The following is a 17,795-nucleotide window of genomic DNA, read 5'->3' on the forward strand; positions in this document are numbered from 1 at the left end:
ATACATGTAAAAGAAACCAGGAAATCATCTCACAAACCGGCAGGTTTAGAGGAGCCCCAGGGATACAGACACAGGCAGGTCTTCCCACCTTAAAACCAAAAGAATTGACTAAGCTGCAGATTATGTAAGACAGAAATGAATAATGAAATGATAATGGAGATGTGAAAAATTGGGGATATGAAAAGGACTACCCTTTGTATGCATGTGTGTTCCTTAAAAAGGCACTAAAATATGGGAATACTTGCCAGCTAGCTGTCAAGCCCCTTTGGACTGCCTGTCCTGCTGTGCCACGCAGCAGCCACTGGGAGGCTCTCTTGACCACCAGTTTTTATCTTCAAGTTCATGCCACAGAAGGACTGGGGACTCTGAAGAGAAGGTAAAGATGTGCTCAGTCTTACCAGAATTTTACACACTCAAGCGTTATGTAAAATCGCCATGCAACCACCACCAGTCTTGTAGTTAACATTGCACGTGATAGGCACTCAAGCATTTACTGAACAGCTGAAGTCGACACTGGGCTGTATGTGCTGCCCTTGACAAGTGGGAAGGTAATAACACAATGCGTGTCTTTAGAATGCCCTTTGCTGAGATGTCCTTTCATTCCTGTGACCAAAATTGGGTTGGAAATTCACACGGGCAGAGTAGAAATATCAGACTAACAGAAATATCTGACTTACAACTGTGACCTGGCCTCTGGCCTTGGCTTGGCTGAGCAAAGTCTTTGTAGAACCTAGGAATAAAAGGGGTGTCCAAAAGAGATGAAATCTGGCATTCCTAACAATTCTTATCACAGCACTTAAACTGAACTAAAATCAAAGATCAGTGCTCTACTTTTGCAGGTTTACTTAGAAAGGCTTTTAACTTATGCTGAGATCGACATTTGCCCCACTAACTGGAAAAGAATTGTTTTGGGAGCCATTCTTCTTGCCTCCAAGTTTTGGGACGATCAGGCTGTATGGAATGTGGACTACTGCCAGATCCTCAAGGACATTACAGTTGAGGACATGTGAGTTTGTAAGGTTACCGTGAACTTTCTAACCATTTTCCAATACCTCATTTGCTCTCATAAAGTTTACATTTTTAAGAAATGTTACATTTTAAGAAAGGTTACCTTGTGCAGAGAGCTGAAATAGACATAAAATTACAGACTTCTTTCCATCTAGCTGTAGTATAACAATTTGTATTTCCCCTCATTAATTGGTAGGTCTTGATGTGTTATTGTTGTAATATTCTGCTCGATAAATTGAAATTATTTTTCTGGTGGTTTTTGCCAAACATTTTACAAGCTCACTACCAGAACAACATGGTACAGTCAGTAACTTGACAGCTTTCTTAAAGCTGTCTACCAGGTCCAGTCCATTTTTAAGGGGCACATGCCTGGTCTTTGAAGCAAGTGGCCACTGTTAAGGTCTTAGGGCCTCTAGACTACTGACAGGTTATAATTTCAACCTGAGTCACACATTGTGTATTTGCTTTTGCTGGTCTTTTTCTCCTTTCGATCTGAGGTTCTGTTGTTACAGAAACTATGATGTACAGGTAGCCACATATAAAGGTTTCAGATCCCTGTGTTCCTGTCTCCTCCCCTAAAGTCTGCTGAGTTAGGAAACACCTACCTCTCAGGTAGTCTGGGAAGCATCCCTGGGGCCTCACCCAGGGCACTCAGCAAACACAGCGGCACTTTGTGGGGCCTTGAGTTAACTAGGCAGGTTCTCCTCACAGATGGCACGCTCACATTGGCATGAAACGCCAGGCTTCCAATCTGGCTCTGGTGAAGGGCCCCAAGGGTGGGAAGCAGGATGAGCCAGAGAGGTAATTCCAGCAGACTCTCGAAGTGCCCGCTTGACAGTGAACCTGTCTTTGTGGGTGGCCTTCAGGAAAATGGGAAAGGACACCTCTTGATTATATTGGACAGCAGAGGCCGATCAAGATGGCAGGCAGGGGCAAGAGTTTGTTTTTGTTACCTTTGCCCCTTACTCGAGATAATTCACAATTACCAAAGTGCATATTTACAGCTGAAGCGAGGAAAGTTGTGACTAAGAGAAGGGACCAGTGACTGTCAGTAGCTGTCAAAGTGGCTTTTGGTGAAAATGCCCACTTTGGTGATCATGTAAACCAGGTGGTCATGGTGATATTGCTGGTAGCAATCTTAGCGAACAGTGTAACAGCAGATAATGAACTTGAAATGAATAGAAGTACTTTTGGAAGTTGCAGAAACTAAAGTGACGTTGACCAACACTATCATCAGTCTTTAAACTGGTCCCTTGAAGGAAGGAAAATTTGTAATCGTGAACACCATCCCTGCCATGATGGCAGCTGAAATTTTCCCAGACTCTGCAACTGAGCTGACTGGGGCTCTGGTTCCAGGTACAACATCCGAGAACATGCAGGGAAACGTGTGGGTGTTCACAGACATTGAGCCCAGGAGCATTGGCGGCACTGTCCGGCTATGAAGAAACTAATTCTAAACAACGCTTTTCTGTGTAGAACGGAGAATCACCAGGAGTTATGTTTATAATAGGCTGCTTTTGTTTATGATCTTTGGGAGTTGGAAAGCATTACAACAAAGTGTTTAATACACATTTGTTTCATCCCTCTGCTGTTGACTACTATTTGTAATGGTCTCATTTTGAGTCTGAATTGAAAAATTGCTGTCTATCAGCTTTTCCTTAAAACTTTCTAACATCTCTGTGTCTTGTTAAATATATATTTCCCTTCAAAAGAGTAAGTTAAACTGAGCAGCTGCTGTTCAGACAGTTTGCTGCGCCTGTAAGTGGTAGGCTCTTCAGCCACCTAGCCATTTAAAAACAGCAAAAAACACAGAAGATGCATATTCTGTAGGCATAATGCTTTTCTTCAGTGATTAAAGCTCTATTAATAGACATGTTAATCCTATGAAGTACTATTTCCACACAATTAAAATGTATTAGTGGAGAAAATATAAAAGGGATAGTGAAGTGCATTTATTCCTGTAGTAAATTAAGTCCTGATTAGCTGATTATCAGAACATTATCTGATTTACATTTCTATAGACTTCTGGCCGTATGAACAGGAAATTAATTTTGGAAGTACGTTCAGTTAGGTTTAAAGTTCAACAAATGAGAAACCTCATTTCTGCTCATACTCTGCTCTCCATACAGGAGAACAAGGAGCATTTGTTGATTTATCCAATGGATAAAATATTAACACTTTAAAACCAAGAAACCAAATGTATTGTAAAATAAGCCACTTGCATGTTTGTTTGGGTATTTATCATTTTTATATAATCAACTCTCTAAAGTGATTGCTGTGGAAAGTGGTAAGATTTACTCTAATTTTATATTTATTTACTTAAACATTTGGCAAGCAAATGGCTGGATATGGTCATATAGCAGAAGCCTGCTCCCAGCACTCTACTTTCCCACTTCATTGAATTCGCCCTCTGTGGGCGTGTGCAGTCTGTCCTGGCAAGGGGCGGTAGGTCTGAACATTCTGGGCTGCTCTCCTAACACCGGGGGAAACAACTGCTCTATCAGAGGTCGTATCGTAAAGTGGGTTTAGTCTAGCTGAGACATAATCTTACTGCCTTCCTAAGCTTAAAAAGTGCATCCTGTCCTGTCATGGTGACGACAACTCACCCTAGTAAGGTTTTAAGGTGAACAGAAACTTGGATTATGCCCTTTGACACAGCCCCATGCACGGGGTGGGGGTGGGGGGATTCCCTTTCCCATCGAATGTAGCTTATTTATTTATTTACTTGAGATGAATCCTTGTTGCCTCAAGAGTTTTCCCCCCTCAGAGATAACAGCAGTGGCTCTCGAGGGATCCATGTGTTGCCGTGGTGATGTGCCCACGCCTTGTGTTGGCTCGTCTCCACCTCAGTGAGCCCCTTCCTGTCCTCAGCCCGGTGCAAATGTCTGCAGTTTCTTCAGAGCTAATAAACAGCATCCATCATTCCTTTCATCTGATCACTATAGCGGGGCCTTGTGAGTGAGTGTGGAGCATGAATCGTACAGCTGCACTAATGGAACTCTGAAGAATGAGCCCCTGAGTCAGCAGCATGAGTGCATAAGAGGGCCATAACCTCTTCCCCCTTGTCCCAGACTCAAAGTGCTGGGACGCAGAAAGGACCACAAATAGCTGTACCTTGTTTGAACATTAGGGTATTAATCCAGCTGGGTAGCCATTATTTGTTTCAAAACAGTATTTAGAGCCATCCTAGTAGCTCAGAATGGTATTTTTGAAGATAGCCCAGTTGACTAAAATTGTCCTGTGTTGGTTTTGTCTTCTCCTCCTCCCCCAGGAATGAGATGGAAAGGCACGTCCTGGAGCGACTTCATTTTAATATTAATGTTCCTTTCAGTGTGTATGTCAAACACTACTTTGACCTTCGCTCCTTAGCAGATGACAACAACCTGAATGTTCTATTCACTCCTCTTAGCAAAGAAAGAGCACAGAACTTAAAGGTAAGGCTGTGAAATCACTAACTGGGGTTTTCTGTCAGCCACCGAAGCCACATCTGTAGCTAAATTATATTAAGCAGTGATTAGGAAAATGGAAAGCTGTTAACAGTTTGAAGAGCTTATTGACCCATTGGCATCATATTTCCTGTGTCTTTTATGGTTTATACAGGGATCCCACATTATAAAAAAAAAAATTGTCTCTTCTGTAACCATAATTCAGAATACTTTAAATCATATTTAATCTGTTCTTAATGGTTTTCCATTTGAACCTCTACACTTACATATAACCATACATGAATAATTTCTTAAAATTGTATCCCTAATCATATGTACCTACATAATCTACTTACCACTCTTAACTGTCTTTTTTTTTTTTTTAAATAATTGATGTTTTGGACTATTTCTACTGTCTTGATATTTTTAATAAATAAATAAATGTATTTATTTATTTATGGCTGCATTGGGTCTTCGCTGCTGCACGCGGGCTTTCTCTAGCTGCGGTGGGCGGGGGCTGCTCTTCATTGCGGTGCGCAGGCTTCTCATTGCAGTGGCTGCCCTTGTTGCAGAGCACGGGCTCTAGAGCGCAGGGTCAGTAGTTGTGGCGCACGGGCTTAGTTGCTCCTCGGCATGTGGGATCTTCCCGGACCAGGGCTCAAACCCGTGTCCCCTGCATTGGCAGGCGGATTCTTAACCACTGCGCCACCAGGGAATTCCCTCTTAACTGTTTTTTACTCAGCTTGCAGTTTGTGTGTGTGTGTGTGTGTGTGTGTATGTGTATCACAGTTCAGTCCCATGAGTTTATTAGACAAAGCATCCGTGGCTAACCTGAGAGACCTATACTTGGAAGGTATAATGTGGATTCAGATACTGGCTGTAGAAAGTACATGAGTTTTTAATATAAATGGTAACGTACATGGAACAAAGTAATACTTATGGCTTATGATTTTTGGTGGGTATACAGCAAAATTCACAACTGAAATGGACACATTTAAAATTGATACTTTCTGTGGTACCTTGGTGGTACTTTAGAATAAGATGTTTTTCTACCATAATTTATGTGCAAGTGAAATAGCACCTTTCAGCGCTTGTCATTAGACCTCTCCTACCTTCAGCACATACCTACCTGATTAAAATTTTCTTAGAGTATGTAATAACTAATGAAAACTGAATAGAAGTTGAATAGCTGAGTAAACACTGATTTTGCCCAAGTGTATGTCCATTACGTTTAAGGATCACGTGTGTAGGTAACAGATGATATTGTTATTAGGAGCCTATCATTAGGAACCCAATTTTTAAGTAACTCTAAGTTATTAGGGCAAGTTACCCCTTGCCCCAGCAATCTAATCATAGCCCTTAAAGGTTATTACCTTAGGGAATTGTCAGTTAGTGTAGATATCAGCTATCCAAAGTAGCAGTAACTATGAACTATCTAAACGAATGTAGATGTGTGGCTTATCAATGATGCTTTTTTTGTTTTTTTAAGGTCCGAACATTTTTTTTTCCCCCTAATTATACCTATGTTCTACCTGATTGACTTTCCTAGGCCATTTCCAGATTGTGTGACGACGAATACAAAGACGTGTGTAGAGCTGCTATGAGAAGGTCTTTCAGCGCTGATAATTTCATTGGTATTCGGCGCTCCAATGCCATCCTCTCTTAAGGGAGAAGTGAGGGGTTGTAACATCATAAACCCCTCGAAACAAGGACTGGAGAAATAGCACCTCTCCTGCTCAGAAACCAGCAAAGTTAGTATTTTCACCTTAAAGAAAGACATTGAATTCAAGAGACTCATGGACAAGCGAAGATTATGCTCATAGGAAAGAACGGGACCTCGTCAATGTAACACGCTCTTCTGTCCTTTTTATTGTAAACAGAGTTACAAAAACCACTCCAAAGCTAAAAGCTCCCAATCCATGCACAGATATCTGCTCCCAATCTACACACAGATATGTGATAGCTGAGAACTATGTGAGGTTTTTTAATTAATAGCTTAAATTTTTAGACTTTAAAGACACTAACTATATAACTTCTATGTTTTTCTTGCCTCACTGTCCCATACTGCTGCATATTCCTTTAGAATCAGTGCAGTATTACCATCAAAAAATGGGACTCCAAAAAAAAAAAAAACAAAAAAAAGAAAAAAAAGACAAAAAAAAAAAAAAACAAAAAAAACAAAAAAACAAAAAAAAAACAAAAAAAGAAAAAAACAAAAAAAACAAAAAAAGAAAAAAACATAAAAAAAAACAAAAAAAACAAAAAAAACAAAAAAACAAAAAAACAAAAAAAAGAAAAAAACAAAAAAAACAAAAAAACAAAAAAATACAAAAAAAGAAAAAAACAAAAAAAACAAAAAAAGAAAAAAAACAAAAAAAGAAAAAAACAAAAGAAAAACAAAAAAAGAAAAACAAAAAAAGAAAACAAAAGAAAAACAAAAAAGAGAAAAACAAAAGAAAGAAAAAAACAAGAAAAACAAAAGAAAGAAAAAACAAAAGAAAAACAAAAAAAGAGAAAAACAAAAGAAAAACAAAAAAAGAGAAAAACAAAAGAAAAAACAAAAGAAAAACAAAAGAAGAAAAAACAAAAGAAAAAAAAAACAAGAGAAACAAAAAAAAGAAAAAAACAAAAAAAAAACAAAAAAGAAAAAACAAAAAAAAACAAAAAAACAAAAAAAAACAAAAAAAAACAAAAGAAAAACAAAAAAAAGAAAAAACAAAAGAAAAACAAAAAAAGAAAACAAAAGAAAAACAAAAAAAGAGAAAAACAAAAGAAAGAAAAAAACAAGAGAAAAACAAAAGAAACAAAAAAACAAGAGAAAAACAAAAGAAAGAAAAAACAAAAGAAAAACAAAAAAAACAAAAAACAAAAAAAAACAAAAAAACAAAAAAAACAAAAAAAACAAAAAAACAAAAAAAAAGAAAAAAACAAAAAAACAAAAAAAAAGAAAAAAACCAAAAAAAAACAAAAAAAAGAAACCAAAAAAAAACAAAAAAAAAAAACATGGGACTCCTAACAACTCATAAAGCCAAACTTCGGAACAGACTGTTGTAGCATCGTTAGGTTTTGCAGGGTTCTTCCTCCCTACTATATCATTGAAGCTGCTAGTCATTATTGGCAATCAATTTAAACCAAAAAGCTGCTGAATAACACATGTCATCCAAATTCTTTGCAGGCAGTACTTATTAGCATATTAGCATGCTTGCGATCATAAACAGAGAAAGTAGGTTATTTCCTTCTATTGGGTCCGTGCTGCATTTCTTGTTAACTATAATGGTGCTTCTGATTTTGTGATGATTTTCCTCTTTGTTCTATACTTGTATTAAAGGATATTTTCATAATTCCAGCCAACATGGTGGTCCAGTAATTAACAAGCCGGTGATGAAATAGAAGGTGTCCCAAAAGTCTTACAACAATTTTAAGCTTTAATATAGTGTGCTTGGATACTCCAGAACACTGTCGCAGAAGTATAAATGCTAGACTGGCAAAACATCACTTGAAACTTTAATCGAATTTCTTCTAAACTCATTTACTTTTGTACATTTTAAACATTAAGCTTTTATTTTTTTATTTTTTATTTTTTTAAATTAATGAATTTATTTAATGGCGTGTTGGGTCATTTCTGTGTGAGGGCTTTCTCTAGTTGTGGCAAGCGGGGGCCACTCTTCATCGCAGTGTGCGGGCCTCTCACTGTCTCAGGCTCTCTTGTTGGGGACACAGGTTCGAGCCCTGGCTTGGGAAGGCCCGTGAGCCACAATTACTGAGCCTGCGCGTCTGGAGCCTGTGCTCCGCAACAAGAGAGGCCGCGATAATGAGAGGCCCGCGCACCGCGATGAAGAGTGGCCCCCACTTGCCACAACTAGAGAAAGCCCTCGCACAGAAACGAAGACCCAACACAGCCATAAATAAATAAATACATAAATTGTAAAAAATAAAAAATAAAACAATAAACGCTTAACGTTTAAAATTTACAAAACTAAATGAGTTTAGAAGAAATTCGATTAAACTTTCAAATGATGTTTTGTAAGTTTGTGGCATTTATACTTCTACAAGTATCAAAGCTTAAAATTGCACTAAGACTTGAGGGGATACCTCCCCTCCTCTTTTTAAAATAGTCCTTTGCAAGGCTGGGCTGCTTACCTGCTTGATCACCTAAGTTTATTTTTTCTAGATTTGGTAAAGGAATTATGAACAACAGTGTTAATTCACATGTAATAAATTGAAAGGAACTGGACCCTAATAGTAGGGACAGGAGAGTAAGTGATACGAAACAGCTTTTCTATCCTGTGTGTTAACCTGGCTGTAGGTGTCTCACTTCAAGTTCTATTTAAGAGGAAACATATAAACCTTAGGAACCCTTACCTCAGGCTTTAAAAGGCAGGGAGGTCCAGTAATCAGTCTTTTTGGAGATTGGTAACGATGTCACCTAAACTTGAAATATTAAAAAAAAAAAAAAAAAAAAGTGTTCTCAACTATGTGAAATCTTTCTCCTCCTACCTTCTCAAATGTAATCCTAGGAATTTTGCCTGTAAACAAAGCATTTCTGGGCCAGAAGTACTTTCTCTCTTTATCGCAAGGCTTCACATTATACTGAGTGCTGCAGGTTCCATCATTTTTAAGGGACAGAGACATAAATGATAAATTATGGTATATAAAATACTACAATCTACCACCTCAAAAAATATTGTTTATGGAGTTTGGAGCTTGGAAATTCAAGTACTGATTGCAGTTTTATTTTGAAAAGAATGCTACAACTTATGTGGTTTTGCTTCCTCATGTTTATATTAAAAGAAAAGCTAATAAACTCTATTGTAATTAAAATATATGGCTACTGTGTTTGTAACACTTCTCACTATTCACATAACATTACAACTCTGCCTAACTCAAATGTTTTCAGTCAGCTCTGATAGTCGGGCCTTAAAGCATTTTCAAACTAACCATTCATAAGTTGTTTTGACCCCTGCCTTTAGCTAAGATGTAGACATTTATTTCTCCAGCTTACGCTCTTTTCAACCTGAAGATAATCTAGTACACTTAAAATCACTGGCTACAGTGCTCAGTGGCATAATGCATTAGATGGCATTTTTGAATTGTTTGTTATGGTGCCAAGATGGAAATGCACATTGAAAGATAAAAGTAGGTAAATACACAGAGAAAGGAATTACAGGAATACTGTAGAATCAGAACTTGTTGTTTGAGGGTTTCAAGCAATTGAACAGGAAAGAAAATGGAAGAACAGGAAGCAGTAGCATTGTGGTTGCTGTCAAGAGGGTGACTTTTACACAAGCCCCGGAATTTGACGTTAACCTGCTATTTCACTTCACATGCAGTTGGAAATACACCAGATCGCTAAAGAAGTTTCTTTTAGACCCTAGCCACTGCACTTGAGCAATATTCCATCAGTCCTGATAGTATTGCCGTCGTATTTCATCCACCTTAGTTCCCTTCCTGAGGTCACATCTTTAACTTTGTTCTTGTTAAGTTGCTGATGAGGAGAAATGATCTGATTTAGTACAGAAGGGGAAAAAAAATCTATCACAAGTCACTGTTTATATCAATAGTTTGCACCGCGTAGTAATATGCCAGTTACTAAGCAGAAATGCTGACATATCTCGAGTGGTCGAAGGTTTAAAAAAAAAAAATTGGGGGTAGGAACATTGGGCATGACTGTAGCTTCAAGAACAAGTTGGTAGAATAAGGGGAATCGCTAAAAATTGCTTTTCCCCTTCAGCTTTAATTCTAGAGGCAATACAGCCATTTTAATAAATGGGAAATTGAGGCAACTTAAGGTAAAAATTTAAACATCACAAAGTAGGTTCTCCAACAAATATGGGGCATGGAAACTAGTTATTAAGAGGGTGGCAACTATGGCATTTTTTTCCAGATTTTTATACCGAGGAAGGGTTTGTTCCCTAAAGTAGTAAGACTATAAAAGAATATCTGACTACCTGAACTCAAATTTTACTTTTTCGCTTTTTAAAAAAAATTGTTTTTCTCTATTGGAATACTGACATCTGTGCAATTTTAACTCTGGTATACCGTGAACTGAACTTGATTCTTTACAAGGAAAAGACAAAAGTTTGAAATGTATGTTTGAACCAAATTAAATTGCCATTTTTGTATGTTAAATTCATGTGGTTGACCCTAAGACAACTTCTTAGGGCCCAGTGTTTCTGGTTAAGAGAAATTTTTTCCACCCTGTATCAGATTCCATCATGACCCTATTCTTTCACATTTACTCCTAATGTACCCTGTATGCCCATTATTGAAATTCAACAGCACTAAATCCTAGTTTTACAACAGGTCAAATTTCATTTCTTAGTTTTCCCATTCTATAAAATATACCATTCCTTGATTTTTGAAAAATGCTGAAGCCAGTATTTACTGGAAAACAATTCACTCTGTATTCAGCTTATGCAATGTTTTTGGAAATGTTTACCTATAGCATGTAGGTTAGCTAAAATCTTTCATCACCCAAGACTTCTCTCTAACCACATGTAAAATGACTACGACTGTTCCCTCACCCAGAAGCCGCATTCTTGAGTATAGAGCTATTTGGTAAAGCACTTGACAGCTGGTAGGGGCTCTGCCAGGGGTAAGTGCTAATTTCTATGCAGAATCTGTAGATTACACCCAGCATCTATCAAGTTAAGGATTAGATCACCTAAAATCTTAACTGTTAGCCACTCACCAGCCTGGCCAGCCTGACACCGTGCCAGCAAGAATACAAAAGATCTAGGAGCCCTTCAGAGACACCTGGTCCCTTGTACACAGGTGCAATCTGTTTGGCTTCTGAGGCAATTTCCACTAGTCCATTTTAAATGGGTTTGGCAGATGAGATAACATGTACTTCATGTGAAAGAAATGTTATGAATACCAGTTTATGGTTTAGGATCTCTAACATGCAGAAAGAACCAGGAAAGTGAAGTAGTATAGAAATTAAGAGAAATCCAGAGTCAAATGAAGAGGTTAATGTTCTTTAAAAAAAAAAAAAAAAAAAAAGGAACAGGTTAGGTAATTACTTAACTGCTGTGAGGGCAGCTAAATAATTTGAATGTGATTAGAGAAAGTCAGTGACAGCCTCAGGACCTAAGGTCCTCAAGAATATGTCGATCTCTACTTCAAGACCTCAAATTACTCTGCTAGCTTTTTCTTACAACATCTATTCCTTCATCTTACCGTTCTCAATTCTACTGACCTTTACTTCTAGCTCCCCAGATGGTGGCCCTTGATCTCCTCGCTGTGGGAACCGACTCTTCCAAACGCAGGGCATCAGTGTTTTGTCCACCTCCCACTGCCCTCTCTCAACAAGGTCATCTCAGCTTCACCCTTTGACTCTCTGCTCGTGTCCAATGTGGCAGTGCTTGATGTTGGTTACTACTGTGACCCATTTCTAAAACACTATCACCAGGTTCCAGGAAATACAGGATTTATATGGCTCACGGGCTAACTGGCCCCTTGTAATCCCCTTTAATCAATTACTTGAGCCCTCCTGTGTTCCCACAAAGTAGTTGTTCCCAATTTGCTGCACTCACTCCCCTGATCTGCCCACAACCCTAGATGTATCTATCTCCTCAGGCTAGGCAGCAACCCCACCTTCCAAACTCCAAAACTCATTTCATCTGGCATTAGGAATAGATGCCTCACTTCTTAAGGTAACCCCTCTCATCTAAGGGAGAGGATTCCATCCCAACTCTTCAAATCAAATTTCTATATCCAACACCCCCACCACCAGGATGGTGGTGAGGATGGGGCAATTTGACCTTCCTCAGCCCTTGACATGTCCTAGTGTTTCTCAAGATGTGGTCTCCAGACCACCTGCCTCTCATGGGCTGAAAGTCCCTGTAAGAAATGAAGCTTCTCTAAATGCAATGTGGAATCCTAGACCAGATAAAGAACATCAGTGGAAAATCTGGTGAAATCCAAATGAAGTCTGGAGTTAACAGTAGTGCGTTAATGTTGACTTCTTAGTTTAACAAATGTGCTATGATAATATGTTAATATTAGGGCAAAATGGATATATCTTTGCAACTTTTCTGTAAACCTAAAATAATTCTAAAAGTTTACTAAAACAGAACAAAAAGACCTAATTCTTGGATCCCAAATTAATCTCAATTCCTGGAGCTGAAGCCTGGGAATCTACATTTCTAATAGGAACCCCAAATGATTCTTATGCAGACACAAATTTGAAAACTAGTCTTTCAATTCCCTTTCCATTCCATGCCTGAATGGCTGCTTCCTCCTTGTTTTACTTACCTTAACCTGATTGAATCTTTTAGATCCTCTCAACCCTAAACTATAAGTACTATCATTATCCCCCTTTCACAGATGAGAAAGTACTAAGATGCAGTACACAAATGAAGTACTAAGAGCTTAAGTAATTTGTTCAGGATCAACAGCCCATGAATGATGGAGCTGGGAGTTGAATCCCTAATCAGTCTAGCTCCCAAATCTATGCACAGAACCATTCTACTTCCTCTCATTCTGTTGCACGTAAGAGCTCTGTAACTAAATCACTAAAAGAAGCATTATTACCTATTTCTCCAACTTCCTAAGTCCAACAGTGCCCCCCTTTTCCACTGGGGGGAATGAACAATGAGAAAGCACTGGGAAGACGTGCCCACTAGAGGCCTGTACGGGTCAGGCACAGCGGCTCTTGCACCAGGATCCAGCTCAACCGCTGTATTTTCTGTTCTCCCAAATGCCCTAACATGTACCAATCTAATAATGCTCATAGTACTCACTTTGATGCTAAATTAATTATCTCAGGTTTACTAAGCATCTGTCCAGATTGTCAGGGAAGTGCCAACTCTAAATCAATTTACAGTTGGCCCTCCGTATCCACAGGTTCTGCATCAGTGGATTCAACCAACCGTGGACTGAAAATATTTAGGGAAAAAAATTTCAGAAAGTTACAGAAAGCAAAACTTGAATTTGCTGCACACCACCAACCATTTGCATTCTATTTACAACTACTTACTTAGGATTTGTACTTGGTGTTATAAGTAATCTAGACATGACTTAAAGTATAAAGGAGGGTGCGGGGGAAGATGGGAGGATTGTGCGTAGGTTATATGTAAATACTGCACCGTTTTATATAAGGGACTTGAGCATCCATGGATTTTGGTATGGGGTGGCACGGGGGGGAGGGAGACGACTGGAACCAATTACCCACAAATACAGAGGGAGAACCATATATCCTCTTATCTTATCTGGGTTCCCTGACTTGTATTTAGACCTTAATACAAAGTTGTGGATCTAACTGCTGAATGATGAAGTTTTGGGAGTTTCTGACTGCAAACCAGACACACACAACAACAGCAACACTTCTATCCAAATTGCTTCAGTACAGAGTATAGATGGAGGGTTGATAAAATAGAACACAATCTCAGGTAATGTCTCTGTTCTTATGTGTATTTTCCTTCATTTCTTCAAGTGAATCATGAAACAATCACAGGATCAGCAGGAGAAACCTATGAAGTATATTCAGGTAAAACATGTTTTCATTAGTTCTCCTTCTGGTGATTGGAATTTCTTTGATTTTATTATCAATAAAAACGTTGCCACTTATATTCAAAGTACATCCGAGAAATCTGATCATGAAGTTAGAATGCACATACCTCCTTCAGATACTCTTAGAAAACAGTGTCTCTCCATGAAAGCATGAGAAAAATACTTGTACAGCATCTTATTTGCTTTACCATTGCTTTAATGCACTTTAAAATTTATCTACAGTAATTGGGAACAAAGAAACAAAAATAGACATTTCTTTGTTTTTCATAAATAACTACTCTCCATATTTGATAAAAATCTCAAAGCATTATTTTAACTTCCCACAAATATAATACATACAATTTTTTTTTTCTGAAATAATAAGGTCAGCAAATTAAGTATCTTGACACTAATACAACCACATATAACTGCTATTCTACTGACTTCCAGGAACAAAACAAAAACAGAAAACTTCTTATCAAGATGCTCTGGGTTTCCTTTTGCTAGTGTTAGCGATCTGGAATTATAATCATCTGCCAGGAATAATTTTATAGATTCTAGTTGATTGTCTACAAAGAAAATATCGCTGGCTCTGCTTTGTGAGTTCTGGATTTGACATGACACTGACAATACCGCATGGGACAGGCACTATACACACATGGAAATCAGAAAAAGTACTGAATGCCCTGGACTCGAACTACTGACTCAGTATGTGCCTCACTTGGCTCAGTAATAAATTCACCTGCACCAAACCCGTATCAAAAGTCACTAAATCTCTCATATATATAATATATATTATTTATATACACACCCACAACACATACACATTATACATACAGTTTGTAACAACATGAAGTAATATTGTCTTCAAATGATGTACCACAGACTGCAATAAATCCTGTAATTGTCATCAAGCTGCTAGAAGCTTTTGAGAGTTCTGAGCCAGGTTACTTAGTTACTTTCATCCTGCCTACCCTTCATTCACCCTGCTTTAATGTCTTGGTAGCTTTTTCTTTCAAAACCACCCTCCTCAACCCAGGCGTATTTCTTTCCCAGGATCACTTGATCGGACTTTGGAGGCAAGAAAGGGCATGCAGGGGGAGCAGGAAATCCTCAGCCACTGTACCTCACACCTGCCTAGATTTGTGATGTTCTCTGTCCTGTTGGCCACATTCGGTGTTAGAAAGCAGTTATTCAAAGCTTTGTCCCTCCTACCCGCCTTGGTCTTTCTGTAGAGCACAAAAGTGAAAGAAGCTTCTTTAGCAGGGGTAGCAGTTCATTAAAATATACAACTACATTTCCTAGCTCTGGGGTTCCCATTCTGTACTTGAGACTGCAGGTCACGGATGCTGTTATTAAGGTGCGGTGTGGGATCCATGAGGTTTTCTCCTGGCAGCCGGTGTCAGGATTAGTGCAGCCCTAGCCCAGGAGGAAACGGCCTAATGAATACCAACTTGGAAACAGTGGTGTCAGCACGTTATTTAAGCTTGTACATTGCTCACAATTACACACAACACACACACAGGCTTATCACTGGAAACGACTACGAGAAAACAAGACAAAGGTTTGCAAGGATAAACCAATAAGGCACCAAGAATACTTATTTTCATCCAATTTAGACAACTTCAAAGTGTGAGGTTAATAATTGAAATTAAAATGACTTCCTAAGTCTTATCAACTGATTTACTGAGAGGTCACATATTAGTTCCTTCTAAATCTTTACCCCCTAATCTGTGATGGGAGACGTTGCTTACAATTGAACCATGAAAGGGACAGCCCAAAAGCTGTACATGTGAAACTAAACTGGGCCTTAAATCCTCACTAAAATCACAGAGCTGGCTGTGAAGAAGCTGCTAAACCACCCCACAACCTTCCATTTTATAATTGTTTTCATGAGTGTGGATTGTTTGCCTAATAAAAATAAAAATCAGAAGAAAACAGCATATGAGATGGAAATAGGGGGCGACCATAAATAGATGGGCTTCTCTGCCCTGGGTAGCGGGAGGGGTGGCTGAGGTAAGACTTGAGGGAAGCAGGTGGGCTTCATCTTTGAGGGAAGGGAGGGGGAGAGCAGCGGTGAGAACAGAGGCTGAAAACAGAGGCAGCTCTGAGAGTTGGCCTGGACCTAGACCTCCAAATGCATTACCTGTATTGCCTCTCCTTGGCTTAGTATCCTTTGTCTTAACTGTCTTTTTTTTTTTTTTTAAAGTAAATTGGTTGTTCTTTTTAGGTTTGGTATGTTGCCAAAATGAAAAATAGTTGTTTTAACAGGAAGAATTAAATCACTTCAACCACATCATCCCACAACTTTTAGATACATTCTGCATCATCTTTACACTCCTCCACAAAAAAAAAAAAAAAAAAAAAAGGAAGAGGAAAAACCCAAATTAGGCACAATGACCTAAGGCAGCAGAATAATCTATGTACTTTCTGGGAAGACATGTTAACTGAGGGAAGAGGTCAAGGTGATCAGAAAAGTTCCTCATTTGAAAAACAAGAGAGGAACTGGCCCTCAGGCAGGGGATCTATTTCAAGGTTCTAAGAAGCTTCTGAACAAGTAGAGGAATTAGATGTGCAAAAAGTTCTGTAGCTCTGTGTACAAGGTTTTGTCGAATATACTGAAATTTTGATTCAGAGGATGAGTGTGTAAGAGCAGTGCATTTTTATAAACGTGAATAGCTTCTGAAAGTCCATGAAAACTATAACACCAGGCTTCTTTCCACCAGCAAAGTGCTTAAATACACTATGGAAACTATACACTTGTTTACTTAATATCCATAATGTAAAAACTGACCTGGGCTTAAATCTGACTTTTCCAACTTTGGTATAAATGAAGCGCAAATCCCTACACTTGCTGTTTTTCTAGGGAGACATCCTCAAATTTTAATTGTTTTTGCCATTTTAGCTTCTTAAATTTAGTCCCCACTCAGTCCTGGTCACTGGTATTCTGCTAGCCAATGCACTGTCACCCCCTTCCCCAGTAATGGCCTCACACTCTTCTTGAATGAATGGTTAAATAGATTAGGAAAGCAAACAGAATTTTTAACAGTAAAGTATGTATGCGTGGTGTGTGTACGTGTGTATTCATCAATACATAGGCTTTCATATATAAATGAGGGAATGGTTCAACAGATTAGAAAAGCAAACAGAATTCTCTAACAGTAAAGTGTGTGCTCATCACTATATAGGCTTTCTCAGAAGAGGAAGAGAAAAATATATTGAGGTGGGGGTGGAACAGCTTTCCTTTTGCTACACTGATCCATGTTTTAAAAGCTTATGCAAGGGTGTTATGGGTCTCATTTGTTTTCAGAGGCCGCAGAGAGCAGTGTCTCGATGCTTTTGGAATATCTGGCTGTAATCTAGTCCAAAGTCCAGGGACACTTATTTTTCCCCCATCGCTGCCAGTGTTTGTTCACAGGACTGCATGGTGCGCGCCCGCCGCCGCGTCCCGCCCGCCGCTCTTCTCCTCCCCTGCAGGGGGATCCGCGCTCCAGCGGACTCCTGGGGGCGGTGGCGGTTCTCCCGGGACGCGCCGGGCTCCGCTCCTCCCCCGCGCTCTAGCACCCTTTGGCCCACCTCCGGCGGGTATTGAACTGCGCGCGGCGGCGGCGGCGGCGGCGGCGGCGCTGGCCGCAGTGGAGTCACGGCCTCGGACTGACTGCCCTGTCCCGCCCAGCCTGGGTCACCTGCTTCTAATGCCCGCCGGGAGGCTCCGCCCCGGCCCCGCCCCTTCGCGCTGGGGCTCGGTTGGTGGGCCGCCCCGACACGCTCTCCGCGCATCCCCGCCCACTGCCCCGCGGGCTCAGCCTCTCCCCAGGCGCCCTCCGGCCCCGCCTGGAGCTGGCAGCCGAGGAGCGTGGGCCAATCGCC

The 17,795-nt window shown here is 39.6% G+C and overlaps 2 protein-coding genes across 3 annotated transcripts in view; one reads left to right on the plus strand and one right to left on the minus strand.

Annotated features, from left to right (window-relative positions):
• Positions 1-6,577, plus strand: part of LOC130704631 (cyclin-Y-like protein 1) — a 34,331-nt gene extending 27,754 nt beyond the window's left edge. Inside the window, exons 8-10 of the mRNA XM_057526880.1 lie at positions 840-1,006; positions 4,280-4,442; positions 5,983-6,577. Coding sequence (XP_057382863.1) covers positions 840-1,006; positions 4,280-4,442; positions 5,983-6,099 — 447 coding nt within the window. The 3' untranslated portion in view covers positions 6,100-6,577. The remainder of the gene's footprint in view (positions 1-839; positions 1,007-4,279; positions 4,443-5,982) is intronic.
• Positions 1-17,795, minus strand: part of LBR (lamin B receptor) — a 181,659-nt gene that overhangs the window by 108,112 nt on the left and 55,752 nt on the right. The window lies entirely within an intron of this gene.

Source organism: Balaenoptera acutorostrata, chromosome 1 (genome assembly GCF_949987535.1).
Source record: "Balaenoptera acutorostrata chromosome 1, mBalAcu1.1, whole genome shotgun sequence".
NCBI classification, from domain to species: Eukaryota; Metazoa; Chordata; class Mammalia; order Artiodactyla; family Balaenopteridae; genus Balaenoptera; species Balaenoptera acutorostrata.